This window comes from Hemitrygon akajei, chromosome 5, assembly GCF_048418815.1.
Source record: "Hemitrygon akajei chromosome 5, sHemAka1.3, whole genome shotgun sequence".
Lineage (NCBI taxonomy): Eukaryota > Metazoa > Chordata > Chondrichthyes > Myliobatiformes > Dasyatidae > Hemitrygon > Hemitrygon akajei.
In genome coordinates, this window is record NC_133128.1 from 21043199 (window position 1) to 21065665 (window position 22467).

At 41.8% G+C, this 22467-nt stretch overlaps 1 protein-coding gene across 1 annotated transcript in view; it reads left to right on the forward strand.

The window, feature by feature from the left end:
- Positions 1–22467, forward strand: part of kcnj6 (potassium inwardly rectifying channel subfamily J member 6) — a 162302-nt gene that overhangs the window by 102596 nt on the left and 37239 nt on the right. Inside the window, exon 2 of the mRNA XM_073044985.1 lies at positions 7321–8217. Within this exon, the coding sequence (XP_072901086.1) occupies positions 7329–8217 (889 nt within the window). The 5' untranslated portion in view covers positions 7321–7328. The remainder of the gene's footprint in view (positions 1–7320; positions 8218–22467) is intronic.

The following is a 22467-nucleotide window of genomic DNA, read 5'->3' on the forward strand; positions in this document are numbered from 1 at the left end:
CAAAGAATGCTGCCCAATGCACCACAAGGAGCAGAAAGAAACAACAATAACAATTCACCATCTTAGAAGCTTACCACAGTGTTACATTCTAATGTTCCAAGAAAGGAAGACTTTCATTTATAGATTGCCCTCAACAGCCTTTATGAAATGTCACTAGCTAACATTATCATTAACTGTCAGCAGGTATTGCTAAATCACAGCCTAGTTATGCACCCGTGTCAATGGAAATCTCTACGGCCTCTGGAAACTACCACTAAGCATTTTACTTAGTCGTATTTATAATGCTTAAGAATATTGTGTCAGGGTGTCATACGGTACGGAAGTGGGGCCATCCATGCCACCCAAGATCCTCATCCAAGCCAATCCCATCCCTATATCATTCTAAATCTTTCTGATCCACGTCTAAATGAGTTTTTAATGTTGTTAATGCACCTGCCTCAACCACTTCATCTGGTAGTTCATTCTGTTCACAGGCTGCAGTTTCCCTGTTTCACTTTATTCTGCTTTCTGTTAGTTTTCACCTTGTACTACTCGATGCATTGTTATAATGAAATGATCTGTATGGATGGCATACAAAACCAAGTTTTTCACTAATAAACTCTTCTCGGGCTTCCAGCCGGGAACAGGTATGGATTACAACCGACATTTTGATGACAAACTCGGCCATCTTCTTCAGGGATGATGCCTGGGCATGTCTAGTCTGGTGGTATTTAAATAGGTAAGGTGGCTGAACAAACAATCTGCTGGAGGAACTCAGTGGGTCAAATGCATCGAGGGGAGGAGGCAAAGGAATTGTTAACGTTTTGGGTCAATCCCCTGCCATAGGGCTGGGCTCCTCCAAAAGATTTTTGCAATGGATTGCATCATCTGTAGGATCCTGACCTCCCTTTCTGGTGACTGCAGTTTCTAAACTTATGCCGATGAGAAGTTGGGACACCAGAAGAGAAGCAAGATTAGGGAAATATTTGACATCGATGAATGTTAATGATGTTGGCGGTTCAACAAATTTGTGGCAATCCAGCAAGAATGTTGTTGAGGTGAAAAGCTGTTCTGATCTTTGTGAATCGTGGAGCAGGCTCAGAGTGCTGTCTGGTCTACTGTTGTTGCTGTTAGGGTTTTATGAGATGGACTGGATTATGTAGGGCAAATACATTAAATTGAAGTTAAAAACAGAACAAGGGGAGAGAGAAGAAGAAGAGAAAAGGCAGTAATAACAGTGAAATTATAAAACTCTTTTAATTCAAAGAACGAAAATTACATAAATCAATTGATATTTAAAGTATCAAACTATCTTTAATATATAATGTACAAGCTGAAAAATTTCTGCTGTCTGCTCCTCAGAAATAGGTGTTTCCTGGTTTCTGAGGGATAAAGCATACAGACGAATAAGGTGCTTTTAATACAGGTTTCAATTACAGTAGAATTTATTTAATATGAAATCCCAGAGTGACGCATGGATAGCAGCAGTGTTTAAACAGTATGGAAAGTATTGAAAATGTCTGTGAAGAATGTAAAGGTTGTTTATTCTTGTAAATAATTTTTATTGTGAATAAAGTTTGTTTTGTTAGAAAAAATGGTTATTTTGAAAATCTTAAGATGAATCGGTGTCTGTATATCCATATAGAGGAGAGAAGTCATAACTAAAGACACAGTTAAATCTTCAAAAATCCATGAGAGTGAAATCAATATTAAGCTCTAAAGTTTGTGTTTAGTTTTAATAGCATTTGTTGAACATGACTTCCTGGATGCAGGTTAGTCTAGAACACCAGAGTCTCCAGCGAAAGTGGTGTTCAAGTGGATGTTTAATTAGCTCAACCAGATCCTTCCGACCACAAACACAAAAAATTCGCCAGATGCTGGACATCCAAAGCAACTCACACAAAATGCGGAAGGAACTCAGCATGTCAGGGAGCGTCTATGGAAAAGAGTAAACAGTCGACTTTTCAGGACTGAGAATGAAAGTGGAAGATGCCAGAATAAAAAGGTGGGAGGAAGGGAAGTAGGCTAGCTGGAAGGTGATGGGTGAAGCCATCTGGGTGGAAAGCTGGCTGGAGAAGAAGGAATCCAATAGGAGAGGAGAATGGAAAATAGGAGAAAGGGAAGGAGGAGGGGGCCCAAGGGGAAGTAATGGACAGGTGAGAAGTGAAAGGTCAGAGTGGGGAATAGAAGAAGGTGGGTTGGAATTTGTTCACCGGAAGGAGAAGTCAATATTCATATTATCAAGTTAGAGGGTACCGAGATGGAATATAAGATATTGCTCCTTCACCCTGTGGGTGGCCTCATCATGGCACCAGAGGAGGCCATAGATTGACATATCGACACAGGCTTGGGAATTGGAATTAAAATATTTGGTCACCAGGAAGCAACACCTTATATTCTGTGACTATATTATAAGGTGTAATATAACACCTTATGTTCTGGTGATAGTAATAAGAAGACTGGTGTAATATGTCCATGTCTAGGACATAGAGACTCACTAAATCATTCCAGGGATGAGATTTATCTATTTTAACAAGGAAAAGGTATTTTGCGAAGAAATCTACACTAAGTGAATTATGAAGAGATACGTTTTGGAAGGAAGGACAAGAACTGGAAGTATAATATTATGGGTATGATTTTAAAAGGAGTTCAGGAACAATGAGATTGACACAGATAGAGGCTATTCAGCCCATCTAGTCTATGTCAGCTCCCAATACAGCAACAGTATTCACAATTCCCTATACCTTTCCTTTAACCTTGCAAATTATTTCCTCTCAATTGGCTACTCATATCCGGTTTGGAATACAGACTGATGGATTGATTCCCACATTGTGCACACTTGCCCACCTTGCAGGGACTGAGTCCCCGATCATAATAACTTTCTGCATAAAATTTAAGTTCTTCCTCACATATGTTACCCAGATTTTAAACTGGAATCTGGTGATCCTTGTCTCATCAGCTTCCCATTAAACCAGGGGTTCACAACCTGCTGTCCACGGACCCCTCAGTTAATGGTAGGGGTCCATGGCATAAAAAAGGTTGGGAACACCTGGATTAAACTCTTGATCACATGATCTAAGTCTTTTGTGAAAAATGATAGAGCATTACAATGCACTTCATCAGGCAATGTTTAATGGTATTTGTTAATGGCAGGTTTCTATCCCCTAATGAAAGAAATTACTTGAACCTAGATAATTCGAGTAATTATCTCAGGATGTATCATGGCTTTTGTATTCAACAGTGCATCTTGTTCAAATTGCAATTAGATGTAAAGAGGTAAGCTTGACAGCTGATTTCCCCACAAAGTAATGGCCAGATGATCTGATGGAGGTTAAGGGATAAATATTGTTGAGGACCTTAGGGAGAATTTCTCACTTATCTTCAAGAAAGTATTGAAAAATAGCACTTCCAAACATGTAGCACTAGAATTTCAGACAAGATTCCACATTCAAATCCCAGGAGATCAGCAGTTTCTGACACCAAGAATCATTTCACAGTCAAAGTAATTTAGATTGCATTCCTTCCCCTTTCTGATGTTTGGTCTGAACAACAGCTAAACCTCTTGACCACGTCTGCATGCTTTTATGCATTGAGTTCCCGCCACATCCTTAGCTGATTAGATATTTGCATTAATGAGCAGGTTTACGGGCATCCCTAATAAAGTGGCCAAAGTGTATTTTTCTCTCTTGTGTCCAGAATCTGGCAACAGTAAAATTGGTTAAACTACACTTGGTCCAGATTAAAAGGTCTCAGCCCAAAGCATCGACTGTTTATTCCTTTCCATAGATGCTGCCAGACATGCTGAGTTCCTCCAGCATTTTGTGTGTGTAGCTTTAGATTTTCAGCATCTGCAGAATCGCTTGTGTTTATAAGCCACGTTTTTATTGTTTTGATACTTCGCATTACTTTGGACTAGATTCATTCAAATATCAATTAATCCTAATTTTCTCTTTCCTTATCTTGAATCTGTCTGTTTTATTATAATCTAATTTGAAGTAATAAAGTACTTCCACTTACACAGAGCCTTGCACAATATCAAGATGTTCCCAAGCACTTTCTCATCAATTAAGTAGTCTTAGTGCAGCTAATTGTGTAATTAAAAAAAACTTGACCATCAAATGCAGAGAATACAATGAGATGAATGAACAGTCGATCTATTTAGGTGCTGGTTGAGAGATAAGTGGGCCACTGACAGAACTCTGACTAAAACAGTAGGATCTTCCTCACCACATTTCATCATGTGTGTATTCTTTACTACTTAGCTTATGCAGTATCTTGAAGGCCAGAAAATAAACTCACCAGTCATTCCTCATTACAATTCTAATTTTCTTAACTGGTTATTGTGTCAGAGTGTATGGGGGCATAAAACTCTGTTGATTTACATACCTACTTCTATTCATGAGTAGATTTGATAACAATCTCTCTGTTGACAACATTTAATCTTCATTTAGTTTGAATTTTGGCTACCACAGCTTTGCCCTGTCAGGAAATGCAATTGATGTGGTAGATTTAGCAGTGACATTCTGCAGTCAGATCACTACTTCTTCTAAAAATGCTTCTACTTCTAAACTGTGTGCGATTGGAGTCTGTAATTTATAGTTTGACGACGTGTTTTTGCGCCGGCTGAGCAATTGGGTGCTTATGCTACCTCTGGGCGTATTCGGTGAGGTTGAGAGCGGTAGTGTGCAGCCTAAAGGTGGAACACGAACCCATGATCAGCTCCATTACTTAATGCCGATTAAAGCGTCGAGCAAGATTGAAATCGACGACAGTGGAAGGCCATCTGCCTGCATTTGACCGGAATCCCTCTCCCTCTCTCATACCAAAGGAAGCCCTCTTCACTTTGCAAGGTTTGATCGGCGCGGCTCAAAGCTTGGGCTTATTTTGGAAGACTCCACGGTTGATTTAATATGCTTCTGATTCCTGGTTACTCTTTTTATGCTATTTTTGTGCACTTTGATGGGAGTGCTTCGATATGAGCTGGCTTTACGGCCCGCTGTGAATGAATGACGCAGCATTAAACTGAACACTCCTCGGCTGTTACAAGGACCCTGTGGTTTGCTGTTTAATACTCTGCGTGATTTGTTCTTTCTTTCACATGTTGAATGTTTGATGTTTTCTTTGAATGGGTTCCATGGTGTTTCTTTGTTTCATGGTTGCCTGTGGGGGGACAAATCTCAGGGTTGTATACCGTGTACCTACTTTGATAATAAATGTGCTTTATACAATTGTACTAACTAGAAGCAGGAGTAAGCCACTTTGCTACACGAGCCCGCTATGCCATTTAACAAGATGATTAATTCTGCATTTTACAAAGAAAGGGGAGAGAACAAGAAACATCCAGTGAGCGGCAGTTCTGTGGGTGAAAACACCTTGTTAATGAGAGAGGTCGTAGGAGAATGGCCAGACTGGTTCAAGCTGACAGGAAGATGACAGTAACTCAAATTACCTCATATTACATCAGTTGTGTGCAGAAGAGCTTCCCTGAATGCACAACACCTTGAACCTTGAAGTGGATGGGCTACAGCAGCACAGTACCTAATAAAGTGGTCACTGAGTGTAGCCCTCTCCCCCCCTCCCTCTCCCTCTCCCTCCCCCTCCCCACCTTTCATGTAAGATCTTGTGATAGCTGAGGAGAAAGGTAGAAGCTAAAGACACAAGCATCAGAGCTGGAGCCAACCTGAGCAAATGTCAAATTTCATAACCAAATCAGTGGAAGGCAGGTCAGAGCAAGCTACACTTCTCTGGTGGAATAAGTACTTGGAGTCCTGGCCATTTTCTAACCACTGTGAAAAAGATGAGAAATGAATGCATTGATGAATAGCCAAGGATTTCTCAGCCCTGATTGGAGATAACTGATAATTTATCAGCCCACAAAAGATACGTCAAAATAGTTCATTAAAAAAAATTAAATCATATGAAAATATTGAATAAAAGGTCACTAGGCTTGCACAAAATTAAAAGATATGTCAAAAGTCTGGCTTCTAATTTTCTCCAAACTTAAACAGGACATAATGAAGGAGAGCCAATGAAAAACAGTAGGTGGATTAGAATCTTTCCAGTATAACAAGATAGCTCTCCTAGCCAGTAAATTTGAAAAGGCTATCACATGTTGAGTGGAAGCAGGAACACTAACTGTTTCCTCTGGAATAATCCCAAAGATTGCCGTAAGTGAATTAGGTTGTAAGTAAACACCTATGACTTTTGATAACGTTCTAAAAACCTCCCTCCAAAAATTGTTTAACTTTGCACAGGACCATCTGTCACAGGTGGGGCTTATGTTAGGAAAAAATATTCGTTAGTTTATCTTTAGACATATGCGCCCTGTGTACTACCTTAAACTGAATTAGGGAGTGCTGTGCGCAGATAGATAAGTTATTAACTGGATAATAAATCTTACTCCATTGATCATGTGAAAGTGAGTGCTGAAGTTCCATTTCCCAAGCGCGTTTAACCTTATCATTAAGCATCATAAGTGCATTTTCATTTTTTTCTCTCTTTTAAAATTTTTTTTAGGTAATTTTTTTTTTCTTTTTTTCTCTTTTTGTTCCTCTTTATCAGATCTGACCAGGAGGATGTTTTCTTTTTTCTTTGCTAATTTTACCCTCAGATGGACTGCCCAGTCTCTTTTTTTGTTTTAGGTTAGTTTAGCAGGGGTTTTTTTTATTATAAAAATTTCCAGTCTTTTTTTCCCATGATTTGCCAAGAGGAGTTATGGTTTCTTGTTTATATACGATAGCCTAATATTATATTTATATGACTTTGACAGTATATATCCCTTTTGTTGTTGTACGTTTTTTGTATTATGTGTTTGCTATAACTTCTCCTCTGATTTGCATTTTTTTTGTTTAAAAATCAATAAAAAAAGATTGAAAATGAAAATGAAGATATTTCATTAAACCAAATCTTGAGGATAAGGAATTAAACAGCCATTGAAGTTTTCCAGCAGAAGGATGGAACAGACCTTCAGAAAAAGCAGGGCACTCAGGATAGGTTGATAAGCTCTTGATTATTAAGGGAAAGCAAGGATACGGGGAAAAGACAGGAGAATGGGCTTGAAAGGGATAATAAATCAGCCATGATTGAACAGTAGAAGAGACATGATGGACAGAATAGTCTAATGGTTTAAGAAGGAATGGAATGGGAAATTGTGAGCTATCAAATATGAACTTTGTGAGATGTCATATTCTATTATTTTAAAAGAATTCCCCATCCTGTGAAATATGACACTCATGGCGATGGGTGTGTGAGACTTTGTGCACACTGATATCTGACGGTAGCTTGTATTTTTAATGCTGGACTTCAAATCACTGTTGTTGCCTCTTGTCCCCCTCTGAGCAGACGGACCAATGGAGCGGGACGTCGAGAGCCCTGTGGTCACTCGGCTGCCGAAGCAAGTGCGCGAGGACATCCCAAAACAGCTACGCTCAGGTGGTAAAGCACGGAGCGTCCAAAGGTACGTGCGGAAGGACGGCAAGTGCAACGTGCACCACGGCAATGTCCGGGAGCGGTACCGTTACCTGACTGATATCTTCACTACATTAGTGGATCTGAAATGGAGACTCAATCTACTCATCTTTGTCATGGTCTACACAACCACTTGGCTTTTCTTTGGTATGATCTGGTGGCTTATTGCTTACATCCGAGGGGACCTAAGCCACATAGGGGATGCCTCATGGGTGCCCTGTGTTAATAATCTTAACGGCTTTGTCTCAGCCTTTCTCTTCTCCATTGAGACGGAAACCACCATTGGCTACGGCTACAGATTCATCACTGACAAGTGCCCTGAAGGCATCATTCTGCTCCTAGTACAGTCAGTGCTGGGCTCAATAGTCAACGCCTTCATGGTTGGGTGCATGTTTGTAAAAATCTCGCAGCCCAACAAGAGAGCAGAAACTCTGGTGTTCTCCACCAACGCTGTGATCAGTGTCCGTGACAGCAAGCTGTGTCTGATGTTCCGAGTCGGCGACTTGAGGAACTCCCACATTGTTGAGGCTTCAATCCGTGCCAAACTGATCAAATCAAAGCAGACCAAGGAAGGAGAGTTCATCCCTCTCAATCAAACGGATATAAATGTTGGCTACGACACCGGAGATGACCGCCTCTTCTTAGTTTCCCCTCTAATCATTTCCCATGAAATCAACCAACAGAGTCCTTTCTGGGAGATCTCCAAAGCCCAGTTGGCCAAAGAGGAGATGGAGATTGTGGTGATCCTCGAAGGAATGGTGGAGGCAACAGGTAAGGTTTAACTTCCAATGATACCAACTCAAACTAGCTGTCTGAACCTATTCGTCTTCCTGTGACTTAATAAAAACTTTAAAGAATTGCAGGTGCTGGAAACAAGTTATTTGCAAATGATTCATACAGAATCAAAATCAGAATGTCATGAAATGTGTTGTTTTGTGGCAGCAGTACAATTCAAGACATAAAAATTACTTTAAGTTACAAAAATAAATAATGCAAAGGAGGACTAGAGTGGTTGTGTTCATGGGCTTATGGACTATTCAGAAACCTGATGGGAGGGGGGAAGAAGCTGTTCCTAAAGCATCGTGAATGGGTCTTCAGCCTCCTTTACCTTCTCCTTGATGGTAGAATTAAGAAGAGGGCATATTCTGGATGGTAGGGTCATTAGAGATGGATGCTGCCTTTGTGATCGCCATCTCTTGCAGAAGATCACCCAGCAACAGGTCGTTCAGGTTCATGACAACTATTGCAGCTGCTTATACAAATTCAATTAACTTGGTCCATAGCCCACAATGCAAAGATTTAAAGATACATAAAAGATCAGATTTCTTTGTCACATGTACATGCACAAAATATACAGTGAAATGTAACTGCGTAAATGACCAACACTGTGCAGATATGTGCTGGGGGACAGCCTGCATGTGACAAGACACTGCTGGTGTGAACAGAGCATGCCCACAACTCGTTAAGCTTAACCTATACTTCTTTAGAATGTAGGAGGAAACTTGCGCAGTCATGGGAAGAACATGCCGACTCCTTACAGGCACGTGTGAAATGGACCCCGATCACCGATCACTGGCACTATTAAATAGTGTTAGCTAACTGATATGCTAGTGTAACTCGGTGCATTGAAGTAGGACAAAATAAAACACGCCATCCATGCTGGCAATTCAGGCACTTGTCTAGAAGCTGCTGAAGTACTGTGAGAGTACCAGCCCCTATCACTTCTTCAGCTAGCACTCGAACCGTCCCCTCTTGTCTTCCACACTCTGACCGGGACAAAAATTTAATATGAACACAGTCCACATCCCTCATAATTGTATACGTCGCTGTAAGGTTGCCCCTCAGCACCCTCCACTCCAGGAAAAACAGTAATACAGGCAATAGTAATACCTAGGGATGTAAAAAGGGCAACGGGCGATTTCAACATGCAGGTAGATTGGGAAAATCAGGTTGGTTGGTGCTGGATCCCAAGAGGGGGAATTTGTAGAACGTCTACAAGATGTCTTTTTAGAGCAGCTTGTGGTTGAGCCCCGTAGGGGAGCAGTAATTCTGGATTGGGTTTATGTAATGGCCCAGATTTGATTAGGGAACTTAAGGTAAAGGAACACTTGTTTTAGGAGACAGTGATCATAATATAAAATAATTCACTTTGCAGTTTGAGAAGGTGAGGCTAAAAATGGATGTACCAGTATTACAATGGAGTAAGGGGAGTTAAAGAGGCAGAATTCAGCAGCTTGCCTAAATTCGTTGGAAGAGGACACTAGCAGGGATGATGAAAGAACAGCAATGGCAGGTGTTTCTGAAGCAAATCGGAAGATACATCCCTGAGATGAAAAAGTATTCTAAAGGTAGTGTAAGACAACCATAGCTGACAAGGTAAGTCAAAGATTGAAGAAAAACAAAAGATAGGGTAAATAATATAGCAAAAAAGTAATGCGAAGTTACAGGATTGAGAAGCTTTTAAAAACCGGCAGAAGGCAACTAAAAAATGCATAAAGAGAGAAAGGATGAAATATGAAGGAAAGCTAGCCATATAAAAGAGGATACCAGATATATGATGAGTAAAAGGGAGGTGACAGAGGTTACTGGACCACTGGAAAGTGACACTGGGGAGATAGTGATGTAGGAAAAAAGAAATAGCAGATAAACTTAATAAGTATTTTGCACTAGTTTTCACTGTGGAGGGCATGAGCAGAATGCTAGAAATATGAAAGTGTCAGGGGGCAGAAGAGAGTAAGTTACTATTTTAAGGAGAAGGTGTTTGGGAAGCTCAGAAGTCTGAAGGTTAATAAGTAATCTGGACCGGATGGACTACACACAGTGTTCTGAAAGAGATAGCTGAAGAGATTGTGGAGGCATGAGTAATTAATGATCGATCAAGAGCCACGAGATTCTTGAGTGGTTCCAGAGAATTAGAAAGTAGCAAATGTCACTCTACTCTTTAAGAAAGGATGGAGGCAGAAGAAAGAAAATTATAGGTCTGTTAGCCTGACCTCAGTGGTTGGAAAGGTGTTAAGGATGAGGTTTCAGGGTACTTGGAAACACAGGAGAAAATAGACCAAAGTCAGTAAGGTTTCATCAAGGCAAGGGAAAATCTTGCCTTACAAATCTGTTGTAATTCTCTGAGGAAATCGCAGGCAGGACAGACAAAGGAGAGTTAGTGGATGTTGTTATTTGGATTTTCAGAAGGTTTTTGACAAGGTGCCACAAAGAGGCTACTTAACAAGGTAAAAGCCCATGATATTACAGGAAAGATGCTAGCATAGATAGAAGATTGGCTGATTGGCAGAAGGCAAAGAGTCAGAATAAAGAGGCCCTTTTCTGACTGGTTGCCAGTGACCAGTGCCATGCTGCAGGGGTTGGTGTTGGGACCACGTCTTTTCATGTTATATGTCAGTGATTTGGATGAAGTAATTGCTGGCTTTGTGGCCAAGTTTGCGGACAATTCAAAGATAGGTGGAAGGACAAATAGTGTTGAAGAAGTGGGACGTCTGCAAAAGGACTTAGACAGATTGGGAAAATGGGCAAAGAAGCAGCAGATAGAATATCGTGTAGGGAAGTATATGGTCATGCACTTTAGTAAAAGGAATAAAGGTGTGGACTATTTTCTAAATGGAGAGAAAATTCAAAAATAAGAGGTGCAAAGGTACTTTGGAGTCCTAAAAGTTAACTTGTAGGTTGAATCAATGGTAAAGAAGGCAAATGCAATGTTTACGTTAATTTAGAGAAGTCTACAATACAAAAGCAAGGATCTAATGCTGAGGTATTATAAGGCACTGGTCTGATCGCACAGAGTATTGTGAGTTGTTTTTGGTCTCTTAACTAAGAAAAGATGTGCTGGCATTGGAGAGAGTCCAGAGGAGGTTCACAAGAATTATTCCAGGAATGAAAGGGTAAACACATAAGGAGTGTTTGATGACTCTGGACCTGTACTCATTGGAGTTTAGAAGAATGACAGGGGATCTCATTGAAACCGATCGAGTATTGAAAGGCCTCGATAGCGTGGATGTGGAGAGTAAGTTTCCTATAGTGGGGGAGTCTAGGACCAGAGGGCACAGCCTTAGAATAGAGGGAGATCCATTTAGAACAGAGATGAGGAAAAAATTCTTTAGTCATTGCTTGGTGAATATGTGGAATTCATTGCCACAAATGCCTGTGCTGACCAAGTCATTGGGTATATTTAAGGAGGAGGCTGATGGGTTCTTGATTAATCAGGGCATCAAAGGTTACAGGGAGAAAGCAGGAGAATAGCAATGAAAGGGATAATAACTCAGCCGTGATGGAATGCGGAACAGATTTGATGGGCCAAATAGCCTGATTCTGCTCCCATGTCTTATAGCCTTATGTCAGATTGCTGTTTATAGATTGCAGGCTAGTGTTCATCACAATTATACCCTCAGTTCTAATCAATAAGCTCCGAAACCTGGACCTTGTTACTTCCCTCTGCAACTGGATCCTTGACTTCCTCAGCAGGAGACCACAGTTTGTACGGATCTGAAATGGCGTTTCCTCCTCACTCACTGCTCTCTCTACACATACAACTGTGTGGCCAGTAACAGCTCAAACACCATCTATAAATTTGCTGATGACACGACTATTGCTGGCAGAATTTCAGATGGTGACAAGGAGGTGAACAGGAGCTCGTTGAGGATGTCACAGTAACAACTTTGCACTCAATGTCAGTAAGACCAAGGAATTCATTATGGGCTTCAGGAAAGAGAAGTCGAGGGAACACACACTAATAATACTCATCAAAGGATCAAAAGTGGAAAAAGTGAACAGTTTTAAGTTGCTGGGCATCAACATCTCTAAGGATCTATCCTGGGCCCAACATACAGATGCAACTACAAAGAAGGTATGACAGGGGCTATATTTCATGAGGAATTTTGAGGAGAATTGGTGTGACACTAAAGATAGTTGCGAATGTCTACAATACATCATGGAGAGCATTCTAACTGGTTGCATCACTGTTGGGATGTAAGCTCAGCCAGCTCCATCACGGGCACTAACCTCCCCAGTATCCAGGACATCTTCAAAAGGCGATGCCTCAAAATGGTGGCATCCATCATTCAGGACCCCCATTGTGTTATTATGTGTGAACACAGTAAAGAACTTCAGTTCCCTGTGTGCAATGCAGGTGATTCACCTGGAACTGGAAGTGATGTTGGTGAGCCAGTTGCATGCACTGGAGTTGAGCTGAAGCCATGACTGGAGTGTCCTGTGAATAAATATGTACTAGCGTTTTTACCTGCGCTGTTCGCCTTTTTTAAGAACAAACATAATATGGTGTCAGAAGTCAGCATGAGGTTTAAACACGGAGCATAAATGAATATTGTGTGCTACTGAGAAAGAGACACTTGTTCCAATAGAGGGAGGCTGCCAGCCAGCAAGCACATAGTGTCCTGAAGCTGTCGTTATCCCCGAATTAACCAAGAGAGATTCAAGTGAGAGCCTAGAATGGATAACCTGAATCTTCCCGCACCTGTACAGTTTACCAGCAATCTAACTGATAACTGGAAATGTTGCAAACAACAATTCAATATATACTTAGCAGCGAGCAGAATGGAAGGGGCTGATGAACATTTGAAAACATCACAGTAATTGGTGAAGATGCTCTGGAAATCCAAAACAGCTTTCAAATTGGTGAGACAGCCTGGACATTGGACACTGATGACAAAATTTGAGGAGTATTTTGTCCCTAAGTAAAAATATCACGTTTGAAAGAAATAAGTTATTTTCCTGTGACCAGAAACAAGGTGTTAGCTTTGACCAATACTTACCATAGTTGAGCTTCACACATCGTGTAAGTCCTGTGAGTTTGGAGATTTGAGAGACTCACTAGTTAGAGACAAAATAGTTTGTGGAACTTCAAATAATGGGCTCAGAGAAAGATTGCTCTGTGATAATGATTTCATGCTGGAAAAGGCTGTGGATGTGTGTAAGGCAGCGGAGACTACACGATCCCAAGCTAAGGAGCTCCACAGGGCAGAAACAACGGTGCATGTTTTGAAAGCAAGAGGGGCAGAACACAAAGTGTTTCCCGAAACAGCATCAAAGCAGAGAGGTATTCTCAAACAGCAAGTGCAGCGAATGTGGAGGTAGTCACATTCCAAAGATGTACCCTGCTTATGAAAAGTCCTGCAATAATTGTGGGAAGAAGAATCATTTTGTGAAGTGTTGAAAAGCTGGGGCAAACAAGAAAAAGTTGAGGAAATGGAGGACGTCTTTGTAGATTTTCTACAGACCGTGGGTGCTGGTAAAACAATGAATTGTTCCAGTGACTGTGAATGAGACAATAATTTCATTCAAGCTTGACACCAGAACCCAGGTGAATCTGTTATCTATGGATGATAACAAGACTCTCAAAGCAAAGAGCAAGATTTACCCAGTGAAGTTAAAAGTGACAGGCTCTACGGAGGAGAATTCTCCAGTAAAGTGACCTTCAAGCACCAGGGACAGCACCTAAAGTCACAGCTACTGATCATAGGAAAGATAGTACAGCCAATATTCTGTCTGAGTGCGTGTGAAATGCTCAACCTGGTGAAAAGACTTTACAATCCAAAATGACCACACTTCACTTATGGAAGTGTCTTTGAAGGGCTCAGCTGCTTACCTGGTGTACACAAAATTCATGTCGATGAGACAGTAGCCCCTGCAGTCCGTGCACGCAGGAAAGTTCCGTTACCATTTAGAGACACACTTAAACAAGAACTGGCACACATGGAATGGATAAATGTCATACTAGAATATTGAATAGCCAATAGATTGGATGAGCTCATTGGTCATTGTGCAGAACAAAAATGGAGTATTGCAGATATATCTAGACCCAAGAGATCTCAGTAAAGCCATTTAAGAGAGAGCATTTTAAATTGCCAACACAGGAGTAGATCATATCCCGGTTTGCAGGTGCCAAGTGGTTTAGCAAACCCGATGCATTGTCTGAGTTTTAGCAGATGAAGCTTGATGAGGCAAGTTCAAGCCTGTGTACTTTTATCACACCGGGGGACGATATTGGTTTCTTCTGTTACCATATGGAATCCTATCCACACCAGAAGTCTATCGTTAAACCATCCCCATGATCTTTAAGTGCATACCTGGTGTCAAGACCATGATGGATGACATCAATGTTTGGAGGCGTACCGGGGATATAAACAAGAGGAAGTTGCTCCACATTCTTACCAGATCCAGATGGAGCAAGGACCACCACTGAGAAGGAACTGTGTGGATCTACAACCACAAGCTTCAACCCATATCTGTGACACATTACCTCTCTACACCAAAGGGAGAAACAGATGTAAAATATAAGCTTGTTGTTCAGAGTTCTCAGAAAGATATTAATGTCAACACAGAAAGGGAAAGCAATACATCTGTGGAGACAAACAGCAAACCAAAAAGGATCATTAAGCCACATCAGAGTCTGATTGAGAGTTGTTGAGTGAATAGTGACTGTATGTGCTCAATACAATTGAAGTTAATGTAAACATCTTTATTGGAAAGCATTATTGTTTCTTACAGGTTTACAAGGACATAGTATTATGTTTGTTTTTTCTTTAAAGGGAAGATGTGTTATTATGTGTTTACATAATAATTGAATTGACTATTTCTTACGAGGAGTAAAAATCTTCATGTTACATATCCGTCTGAATGTGCAATGTGCAAATTATAGTAATTTGTAATAAATAGTATGCACAGTAATATATACTACAGAACAGTCGATATAGCTTAAAAATAAAATTTCACCACATCAGTGTGAATTAGTCAGTCTGATGGCCTGGTGGAAGAAGCTGTCCCGGAGCCTGTTGGTCCTGGCTTTAATGCTGCAATACTCTTTCCTGGATGGTAGCAGCTGGAACAGTTTGTGATTGGGTTGACTTGGGTCCCCAATGATCCTTCAGGCCCTTTTTACACACCTGTCTCTATAAATGTCCTGGATAGTGGGAAGTTCACATCTACAGATGTGCTGGGTTGTCCACACCACTCTCTGCAGAGTTCTGCGATTGAGGGAAGTACAGTTCCCATGCCAGGCAGTGATACAGACAGTCAGGATGCTCTCAATTGTGCCCCTGTAGAAAGTCCTTAGGGGACTCATGCCAAACTTCTTCAACCATCTGAGGTGAAAGAGATGCTGTTGCACTTTTTTCACAATAAAGAACTTCAGTTCCCAGTGTGCAATACAGGCAGTTCACTCAGAACCAGAAATGGCAGTGAGCTGAATGCACACACTCAAGTGAAGCAGAAGCCATGACTAGCATGTCCTGTGAATAAAAATCTGCTAGCATTTTTACCCACGCTGTTCGTCTTTATTCAAGAACAAACATACCTGGTGTCAGAAGTGGGAGAACAAACTTAACACCCATCACCCAGAACATGCCCACTTTACATTACTACCATCAAGGAAGAGATACAGGAGCCTGAAAATACACAGTTAACATTTCAAGAACGGCTTCTTCCCCCCTGTCGTCAGATTTCTGAATTGTCAATGAACTCACCAACACAACCTTAGTGTTTTTCTCCCTTTTCTTTGCACTATTTAATTTAATTGTCTCTTTTTATATATACTTACTGTAATTGATGGTTCTTATTATTATGCATTGCAATGTACTTCTCCTGCAAAATAACAAATTTCATGACATGTGCCAGTGATATTAAACCTGATTCTGATTCTGAAACAGTCCCTATCTGTAAGAAAAATCAAGGGTTATGGGCTGTGTAGGAGGGAAAATTGACACCCTGCAGAAAGTTTATATAGGTTTGCACAACATTGTGGGCTGAAGGGCCTGTACTGTATCATGTTGTTCTATCTTCTATGTTCCAAAATCTTTGAAGATGTAGAAAAAGAGAGAAGAGAAAACAAAATGTAAGTCTGTGAAAGGGTAGAAGGCAGGAGAGAATGACTGATAAAAAAAAGATGAAAGAGAAAAAAAGGAATAACAATGAGTGGGCTTGGAGAAGGTGGAGGACGGAGAGGAAGATTGGTGTTTGATTTCCACTGCTGTCTGTGAGGAGTTTATGTGTTCTCCCAGAGATGTTCCTGTTTCCCCCCTCATTCCAAAGATGTACAGGTTAGGGTTAATAAGTTGGTGTCAGAAGCCTGGTGATGTTTGTGGGCTGAGGCCAGTAAAATCCTCACTGATCTGGTTTGACACTAATAGTGGAGTAGACCCCATGTCTCGATGTTCCAGTGTACATATGCCAAAAGGTTATCTTTTTTAAAAAGGGACAAATAGTGGCATCTGGAACAATAAACAAACTAATGAATGAGCTCAGCAGGCCAGGCTGCATCTGTGTAGGAAACTGGACTATTGACATTTCAGGTCGAGGCCCTTCCCCTAGACTAATGAACATCTCAATGAAGAGTCTCGACCTGAAACACCAACTGTCCATTTCATTCCAAGGATAATCCTGATTTTGGAAAGAATGCAGAACATGCAATCTTCTGGGAGGGGAGGAAAACTATATTGAGCAAATAAAAAAAATAAGGAATGCTATTATGACACCAAAACGTACAGCACAGTTGGAAGCCAGTCAGATCACTATGCCAATGGTCACCCTTTGTTGGAAAATCCAAATTAATCTTCCCACTTGCCCTCTCTCCGTTAGCCCTCCCAACAACTTTCTTCACTACAATTCATTTATATAGAAAACAAAGGAAATAGATAAAAGAACAAAAGAACACGTAGTGATACTGGAGGTCGTATTGGTTAATTATTGACAAATATAGCAAGGGACAGTAAAAATCCTGTCTTGTATACTGCTCATACAGATCAAATCATTGCACAGGGCATTGAAGTAGAACAAGATAAAACAATAACACTGCAGAATAAAGTATAAAAACTACAGGAAAAAGTGAAGGTAGACTGTAAGGTCAAAAATCCATGTTACCATACAAGAAGTTCATTCAAGAGTCTTACAGCAGCAGGATGGGAACTGTCTTTGAAACTGGTGGCATGTACTTTCTAGCTTTTGTATCTACTGCCCAAGGGGAGCGAGGAGATGAGAGGACATCTGGAGTGGGTGAGGTCTTTAATTATTCTGGGTTATTTACTGAGGCAGCTGAAAGTACACATGCAGTCTGATGCTTAAAAAACAAGGTGCAAATTGTGAGGCAGTTTGCAAAAGCTGATAGAGTGAGTTGGAAGTCACTTACAGCAGAACTTAACAGAGTATCTGCAGTTTCCTGAAAACAAGCACAGTGGCTCATTTGGTGAAGACGCTGTCTTAACAGCTCCAGTGACCCGCATTCCATCCTGACCTTTGATGACGGCTGTATGGAGCTTGCACGTAACATGTGGCCCAGGTTTATATTTTACCCTCCCCTTGCCCTCCCACACTTGGACAACTTCACACAAATTACTGGAGGAACTCAGCAGGTCAGGCAGCATCTATGGAAATGAATAAGCAGTCAATGTTTCAGGCTGAGACCCTTCAGGACAGGGGGGAAGGGTCTCCGCCTGAAAAGTCAACTGTTTATTCACTTCAACAGATTCCGCCTGACCTGCTGAGTTGCTCCGGTAGTTCACGGGTGTGTTTCAGCATCTGCAGATTCTCCTCTGTTTTTGACAATTTCTATTGTAGCGAATGGTGGCTCCTGGGGGTTGAGCGTTCCAGGGATCAATGGGCAAGAATACATTGGTTTCAAAAGCGAAGAAAGAAAATGTTGGAAATACTCAGCAGATAAAGTCTGTGGAGAGAGAAAAGTATTAATATTTAATGTTGTTGATCCATCATCATCTCTGCTGAAAAAGTCATCAGCTTTAAATATTGACTGTTTCTCTCTCTACAGATCATGTCCAACATAGAATATTTTCAGAGTTTTCTGTCTTTGTTGTTGATTTTCAACATCTGTTTTCCCTTATTTCTTTTATTTTGCTTCAATTGTTCTTATATCTGTTTTATTTCTGGATAATCCTTTATGACAGGCTATATCTCCATTGCACATGTCTACATATGATTAATTGCTTATGAATGAAATGCAGTCCTTCCCACACACAATTAAACCAGTCAGCTAAATTAAATTTCTGAAATTTGTGAACAATAAACTCAATCCTTTGCAACTTTTCTAAAGGTAGCTGGAGAAGCAGGCAGTGGAAGGAAAGTTATATGTAATGCTGTGATGAGACAATGCTCTGGGAACAAGCCAGAGCCAATCGTATCAGGTAGACAGGTTCATCGTGAAGACTGAATCAAAGATTGCTCACAGACAAAGTCGAATTGGAATGGGATGGTGAAGCTTCTAATTACAACACAGCAAACAGAAGAATAGAGAAGCACTATCAGTTCAATTCAGGAGAGACACCTTGTTAATATAAAGATTTGAAGGCTACCACTCGTTCATTATGCGCCATGTCATATGACGTGGGTGATCATGGTCTTTCCATGATCATGATTGTTCTTGGCAAAGTTTTCTACAGAAGAGGTTTTCCATCGCCTTCTTCTGGGCAGTGTCTTTACAAGATGGGTGATCCCAGCCATTATCAACACTCTTCAGAGATTGTCTGCCTGGCATCTATGGTTTCATAAGCAAGACTTGTGATATGCACCAGCTGCTCATACAACCATCCACTACCTGTTCCCATGGCTTAATGTGACCCTGATCAGGAGGCAAAGCAGGTACCCAAGGGTGACCAGTAGGCTACTGGATGGAAGGAGCACCTTACAGCTCCTTTGGTAGAGACGTATCTTCATCCGCAGTAGTGATAGGGGTCTCTATAGTTAGGGGGGTCAGACATGCGATTCTGTGAATGCAGTAAAGAACCTCGGATGGTAGTTTGCCTCCCAGGTGCCAGGATCTGGGATATTTCAGATCACATCCAAGATATCCTGCAGTGGGAGGGAGAACAGCCAGAGGTCGTAGTACATATTAATATCAATGGCATAGGTAGGAAAAGGGAAGAGGTTCTGATAAAAGAGTACAGGGAGTTAGGAAGGAAGTTGAGAAGAAGGACCGCAAAGGTAGTAATCTTGAGATTACTGCCTGCGCCACGCGACAGTGAGAATAGGAATAGAATGAGGTGGAGGATAAATGCGTGGCTGAGGGATTGGAGCAGGGGTCAGGGATTCAGATTTCTGGATCACTGGGACCTCTTTTGGGGCAGGTGTGACCTGTACAAAAAGGATGGGTTACACTTGAATCCCAGGGGGGACCAATATCCTGGTGAGGAGGTTTGCTAAGACTACTGGGGAGAGTTTTAACTAGAATTGTTGGGGGGTGGGAACCAAACTGAAGAGACTGGGGAAGTGGCGGTTGGCTCACCAATAGAGAAAGCTTGGAGACAGTGCGAGAGGGAGGATAGGCAGGTGATAGAGCAGGGACGTGCTCAGATCAAAGGTTTGAGATGCGTCTATTTTAACACAAGGAGTGTTGTAAACAAAGCAGATGAGCTTAGAGCCTGGATCATACTTGGAGCTATGATGTGGTGGCCATTACAGAGACCCGGATGGCTCAGGGACAGGAAAGGTTACTTCAAGTGCTGGGTTTTAGATGTTTCAGAAAGGACAGGGAGGGAGGCAAAAGAGGTGGGGGGTGTGGCACTGTTGATCAGAGATAGTGTCACAGCTGCAGGAAAGGTGGACGCCATGGAGGGATTGTCTATGGAGTCTCTGTGGGTGGAGGTTAGGAACAGGGGTTCAATAATAGAGTGTCAAGGAGATTGTGGGACGGATTGGAGGAATTCTTGACAATGCTAAGGGCCCTGCGTATGCAGTGTTCATAATAGATATCTTCCATGGGCAGACGGTGATGCTGCTGGTCAGGATGCTCTCGATGGTACTCCTGTAAAAATTGGTTCAGATCAGGGGGTTAGAGTGGGGGGGGGGGGGGTGTGAAGGGCAGCACCAGTGCTCAGTGTGACGGAGCTAGAAATACTGCTGCCAACTAATCTGTGGTCTTGGTGTCAAGGAGTCCAAGATCCAGTTACAGAAACAGATGTTGAAACTGAAAGAGGGCAGTCTACCAAACAACTTCTGAGGAACGATCGTAGTAAATGCTGAGCTGAAGTCGATAACGGCATCCTAGCGAATGAGGGACCATTTTCCAGGTTGGACAGGATGAAGAGAAGAGCATAGACTATGGCACGATCAGCAGACTGACTTGAGTGATAAGCGAACTGGAAAGGGTCCAATGTAGCAGGAAGGTGGGATTCAATGCGATCCATAACCAGCCTCTCAAAGTACCTCATTATAGTTGAGGTCAATCCCACTGGACGATATTTGTTAAAGCAGGCTGCCATCAGATTCTCAGCACTGGGATGATGGTGGCTGCCTTGAAGCCTGCAGTGACAACCAACTATTCAGAGACATTTTGAAAATGTTTGTTAGAATCTCAGTTAACTGGCCTGCACAGTCTCTCAGCTCCCGGCCAGGTATGCTATCAGGCCCCACAACTTTGCTCGGGTTGACCCTGTGAGGTTTTCACTCACATCAGCCTTCTCCTCAGGGGGAGGGGGGCCTTCCTCAGCGGCACATCATTCCGTGCAACAAACCATGAGTAAAACATTCAGCCTACTAGGATGAGAGGCATCACTGTCATCGACGCGTAGGGTGGACTGATAATCCCTTATGTTCTGAATGCCCTGCCACATGCACCTGGTGTCTCTGGTATCACAGAATCCTGTTTTGCCCGCCTGGTGGTGCAGGAAAGACCCTAGAGCTGTCTTTTCCCCCGATCTGAAGGCAGAATCCCAATCTCTCAGCAGAGCTTGGACTTCAGCTGTCAACCATGGCTTCTGATTTGCCCTCACAGAGATGCGTTTAATAACGGCGATGTCCTCAATGTGTTCTCTGTGTAGCCGGTCACAAATATTGGTCGATATTAATGTGATGGTCATAGTTAGCTACCTCCCTGAACATGTCCCAGTCCGTGTTTTCAAAACTGCCGTGTAATGCTGAGGTTGCTCCTTCTGGCCAAGTCTTTATCTCCCTTTCAACCGGTTTGCCTCATTTAATCAGTGGCCTATATGCAAGAGTTAATATAATAAGTAAATGGTCAGCATATCCAATGTGCTGGTGTGGAGCAACCAAGGATATTGATATAAACCAGGTCTAATGTGTTCTCACCTCTGAGAGCAAACTCACAATGCTGGTAGAATTTTGGCAGGACTGTTTCTAAGTGAACATGGTTGAAGTCACCAGCAACAAAGAAGTAACTATTGGGCTGTGTGGAAGGAAAAGGTAATCAACAAATCCACTGGTGAAGAGGCAGAGGTTCAGGCAGGACTATTAAGTGACAGGCCACCAAATGCAAAACCATTATATGGAGGATGTGCTGCTAGCCACTGTTAGGTGAGTGAAAGGGCATTGTTTTATTATGGTCGGGGTACAGTGAAAAGCGTGTCTTGTATACTAATCATACAGATCAAATTATTACACAGTGTATTGATGTAGAACAAGGTAAAACAATAATAATGCAGAATAAAGTGTTAAAGCTACTAAACGAGTGCAGTGCAGGTAGACGACAAACTGCAAGATCACAACGAGGTAGATTTTGAGACCAAGAGTCTATCTCACTGGAGGACCTTCAGGCGTTCCATAACAGTGACTGGTAATATATGTTTTCAGACTTCTGTATCTCCTACTGGATGGGAGAGGGGAGAAGAGAAAATGTCCTGGAGTGGTGGGATCTTTGATGATGCTGGTTGCTTTACTGAGGCAGTGAGAAATATAGACAGAGTCCACAGAGGAGAGGCTGGTTCCAGTGACGTGCTGAGCTGTGTCCACAACGCTGCAGATTCCTGCTGTCATGTGCAGAGCGGTTGTCAAACGAGACACTAATGCTCAAAAGGAAGCTATTGTAACAAATTTCGACAAGACCAAATTAAAATTTGAAACAAGATTAAGTATTTCAAAGGTAATTTGTTAGCCAGCAGAATTCAGTGAAGATGAGAGAACAAAATATGGTTCATCCGATCTGCCAAATATAACTTGGTTCATACAGCAGGCAGAGAGATTTGGATGAAATCCATTTGTGGTGGAAAATGGAGGCAAACCAAGGTGCAAGTGGGAAACATTTTGCCTTTATTTCTT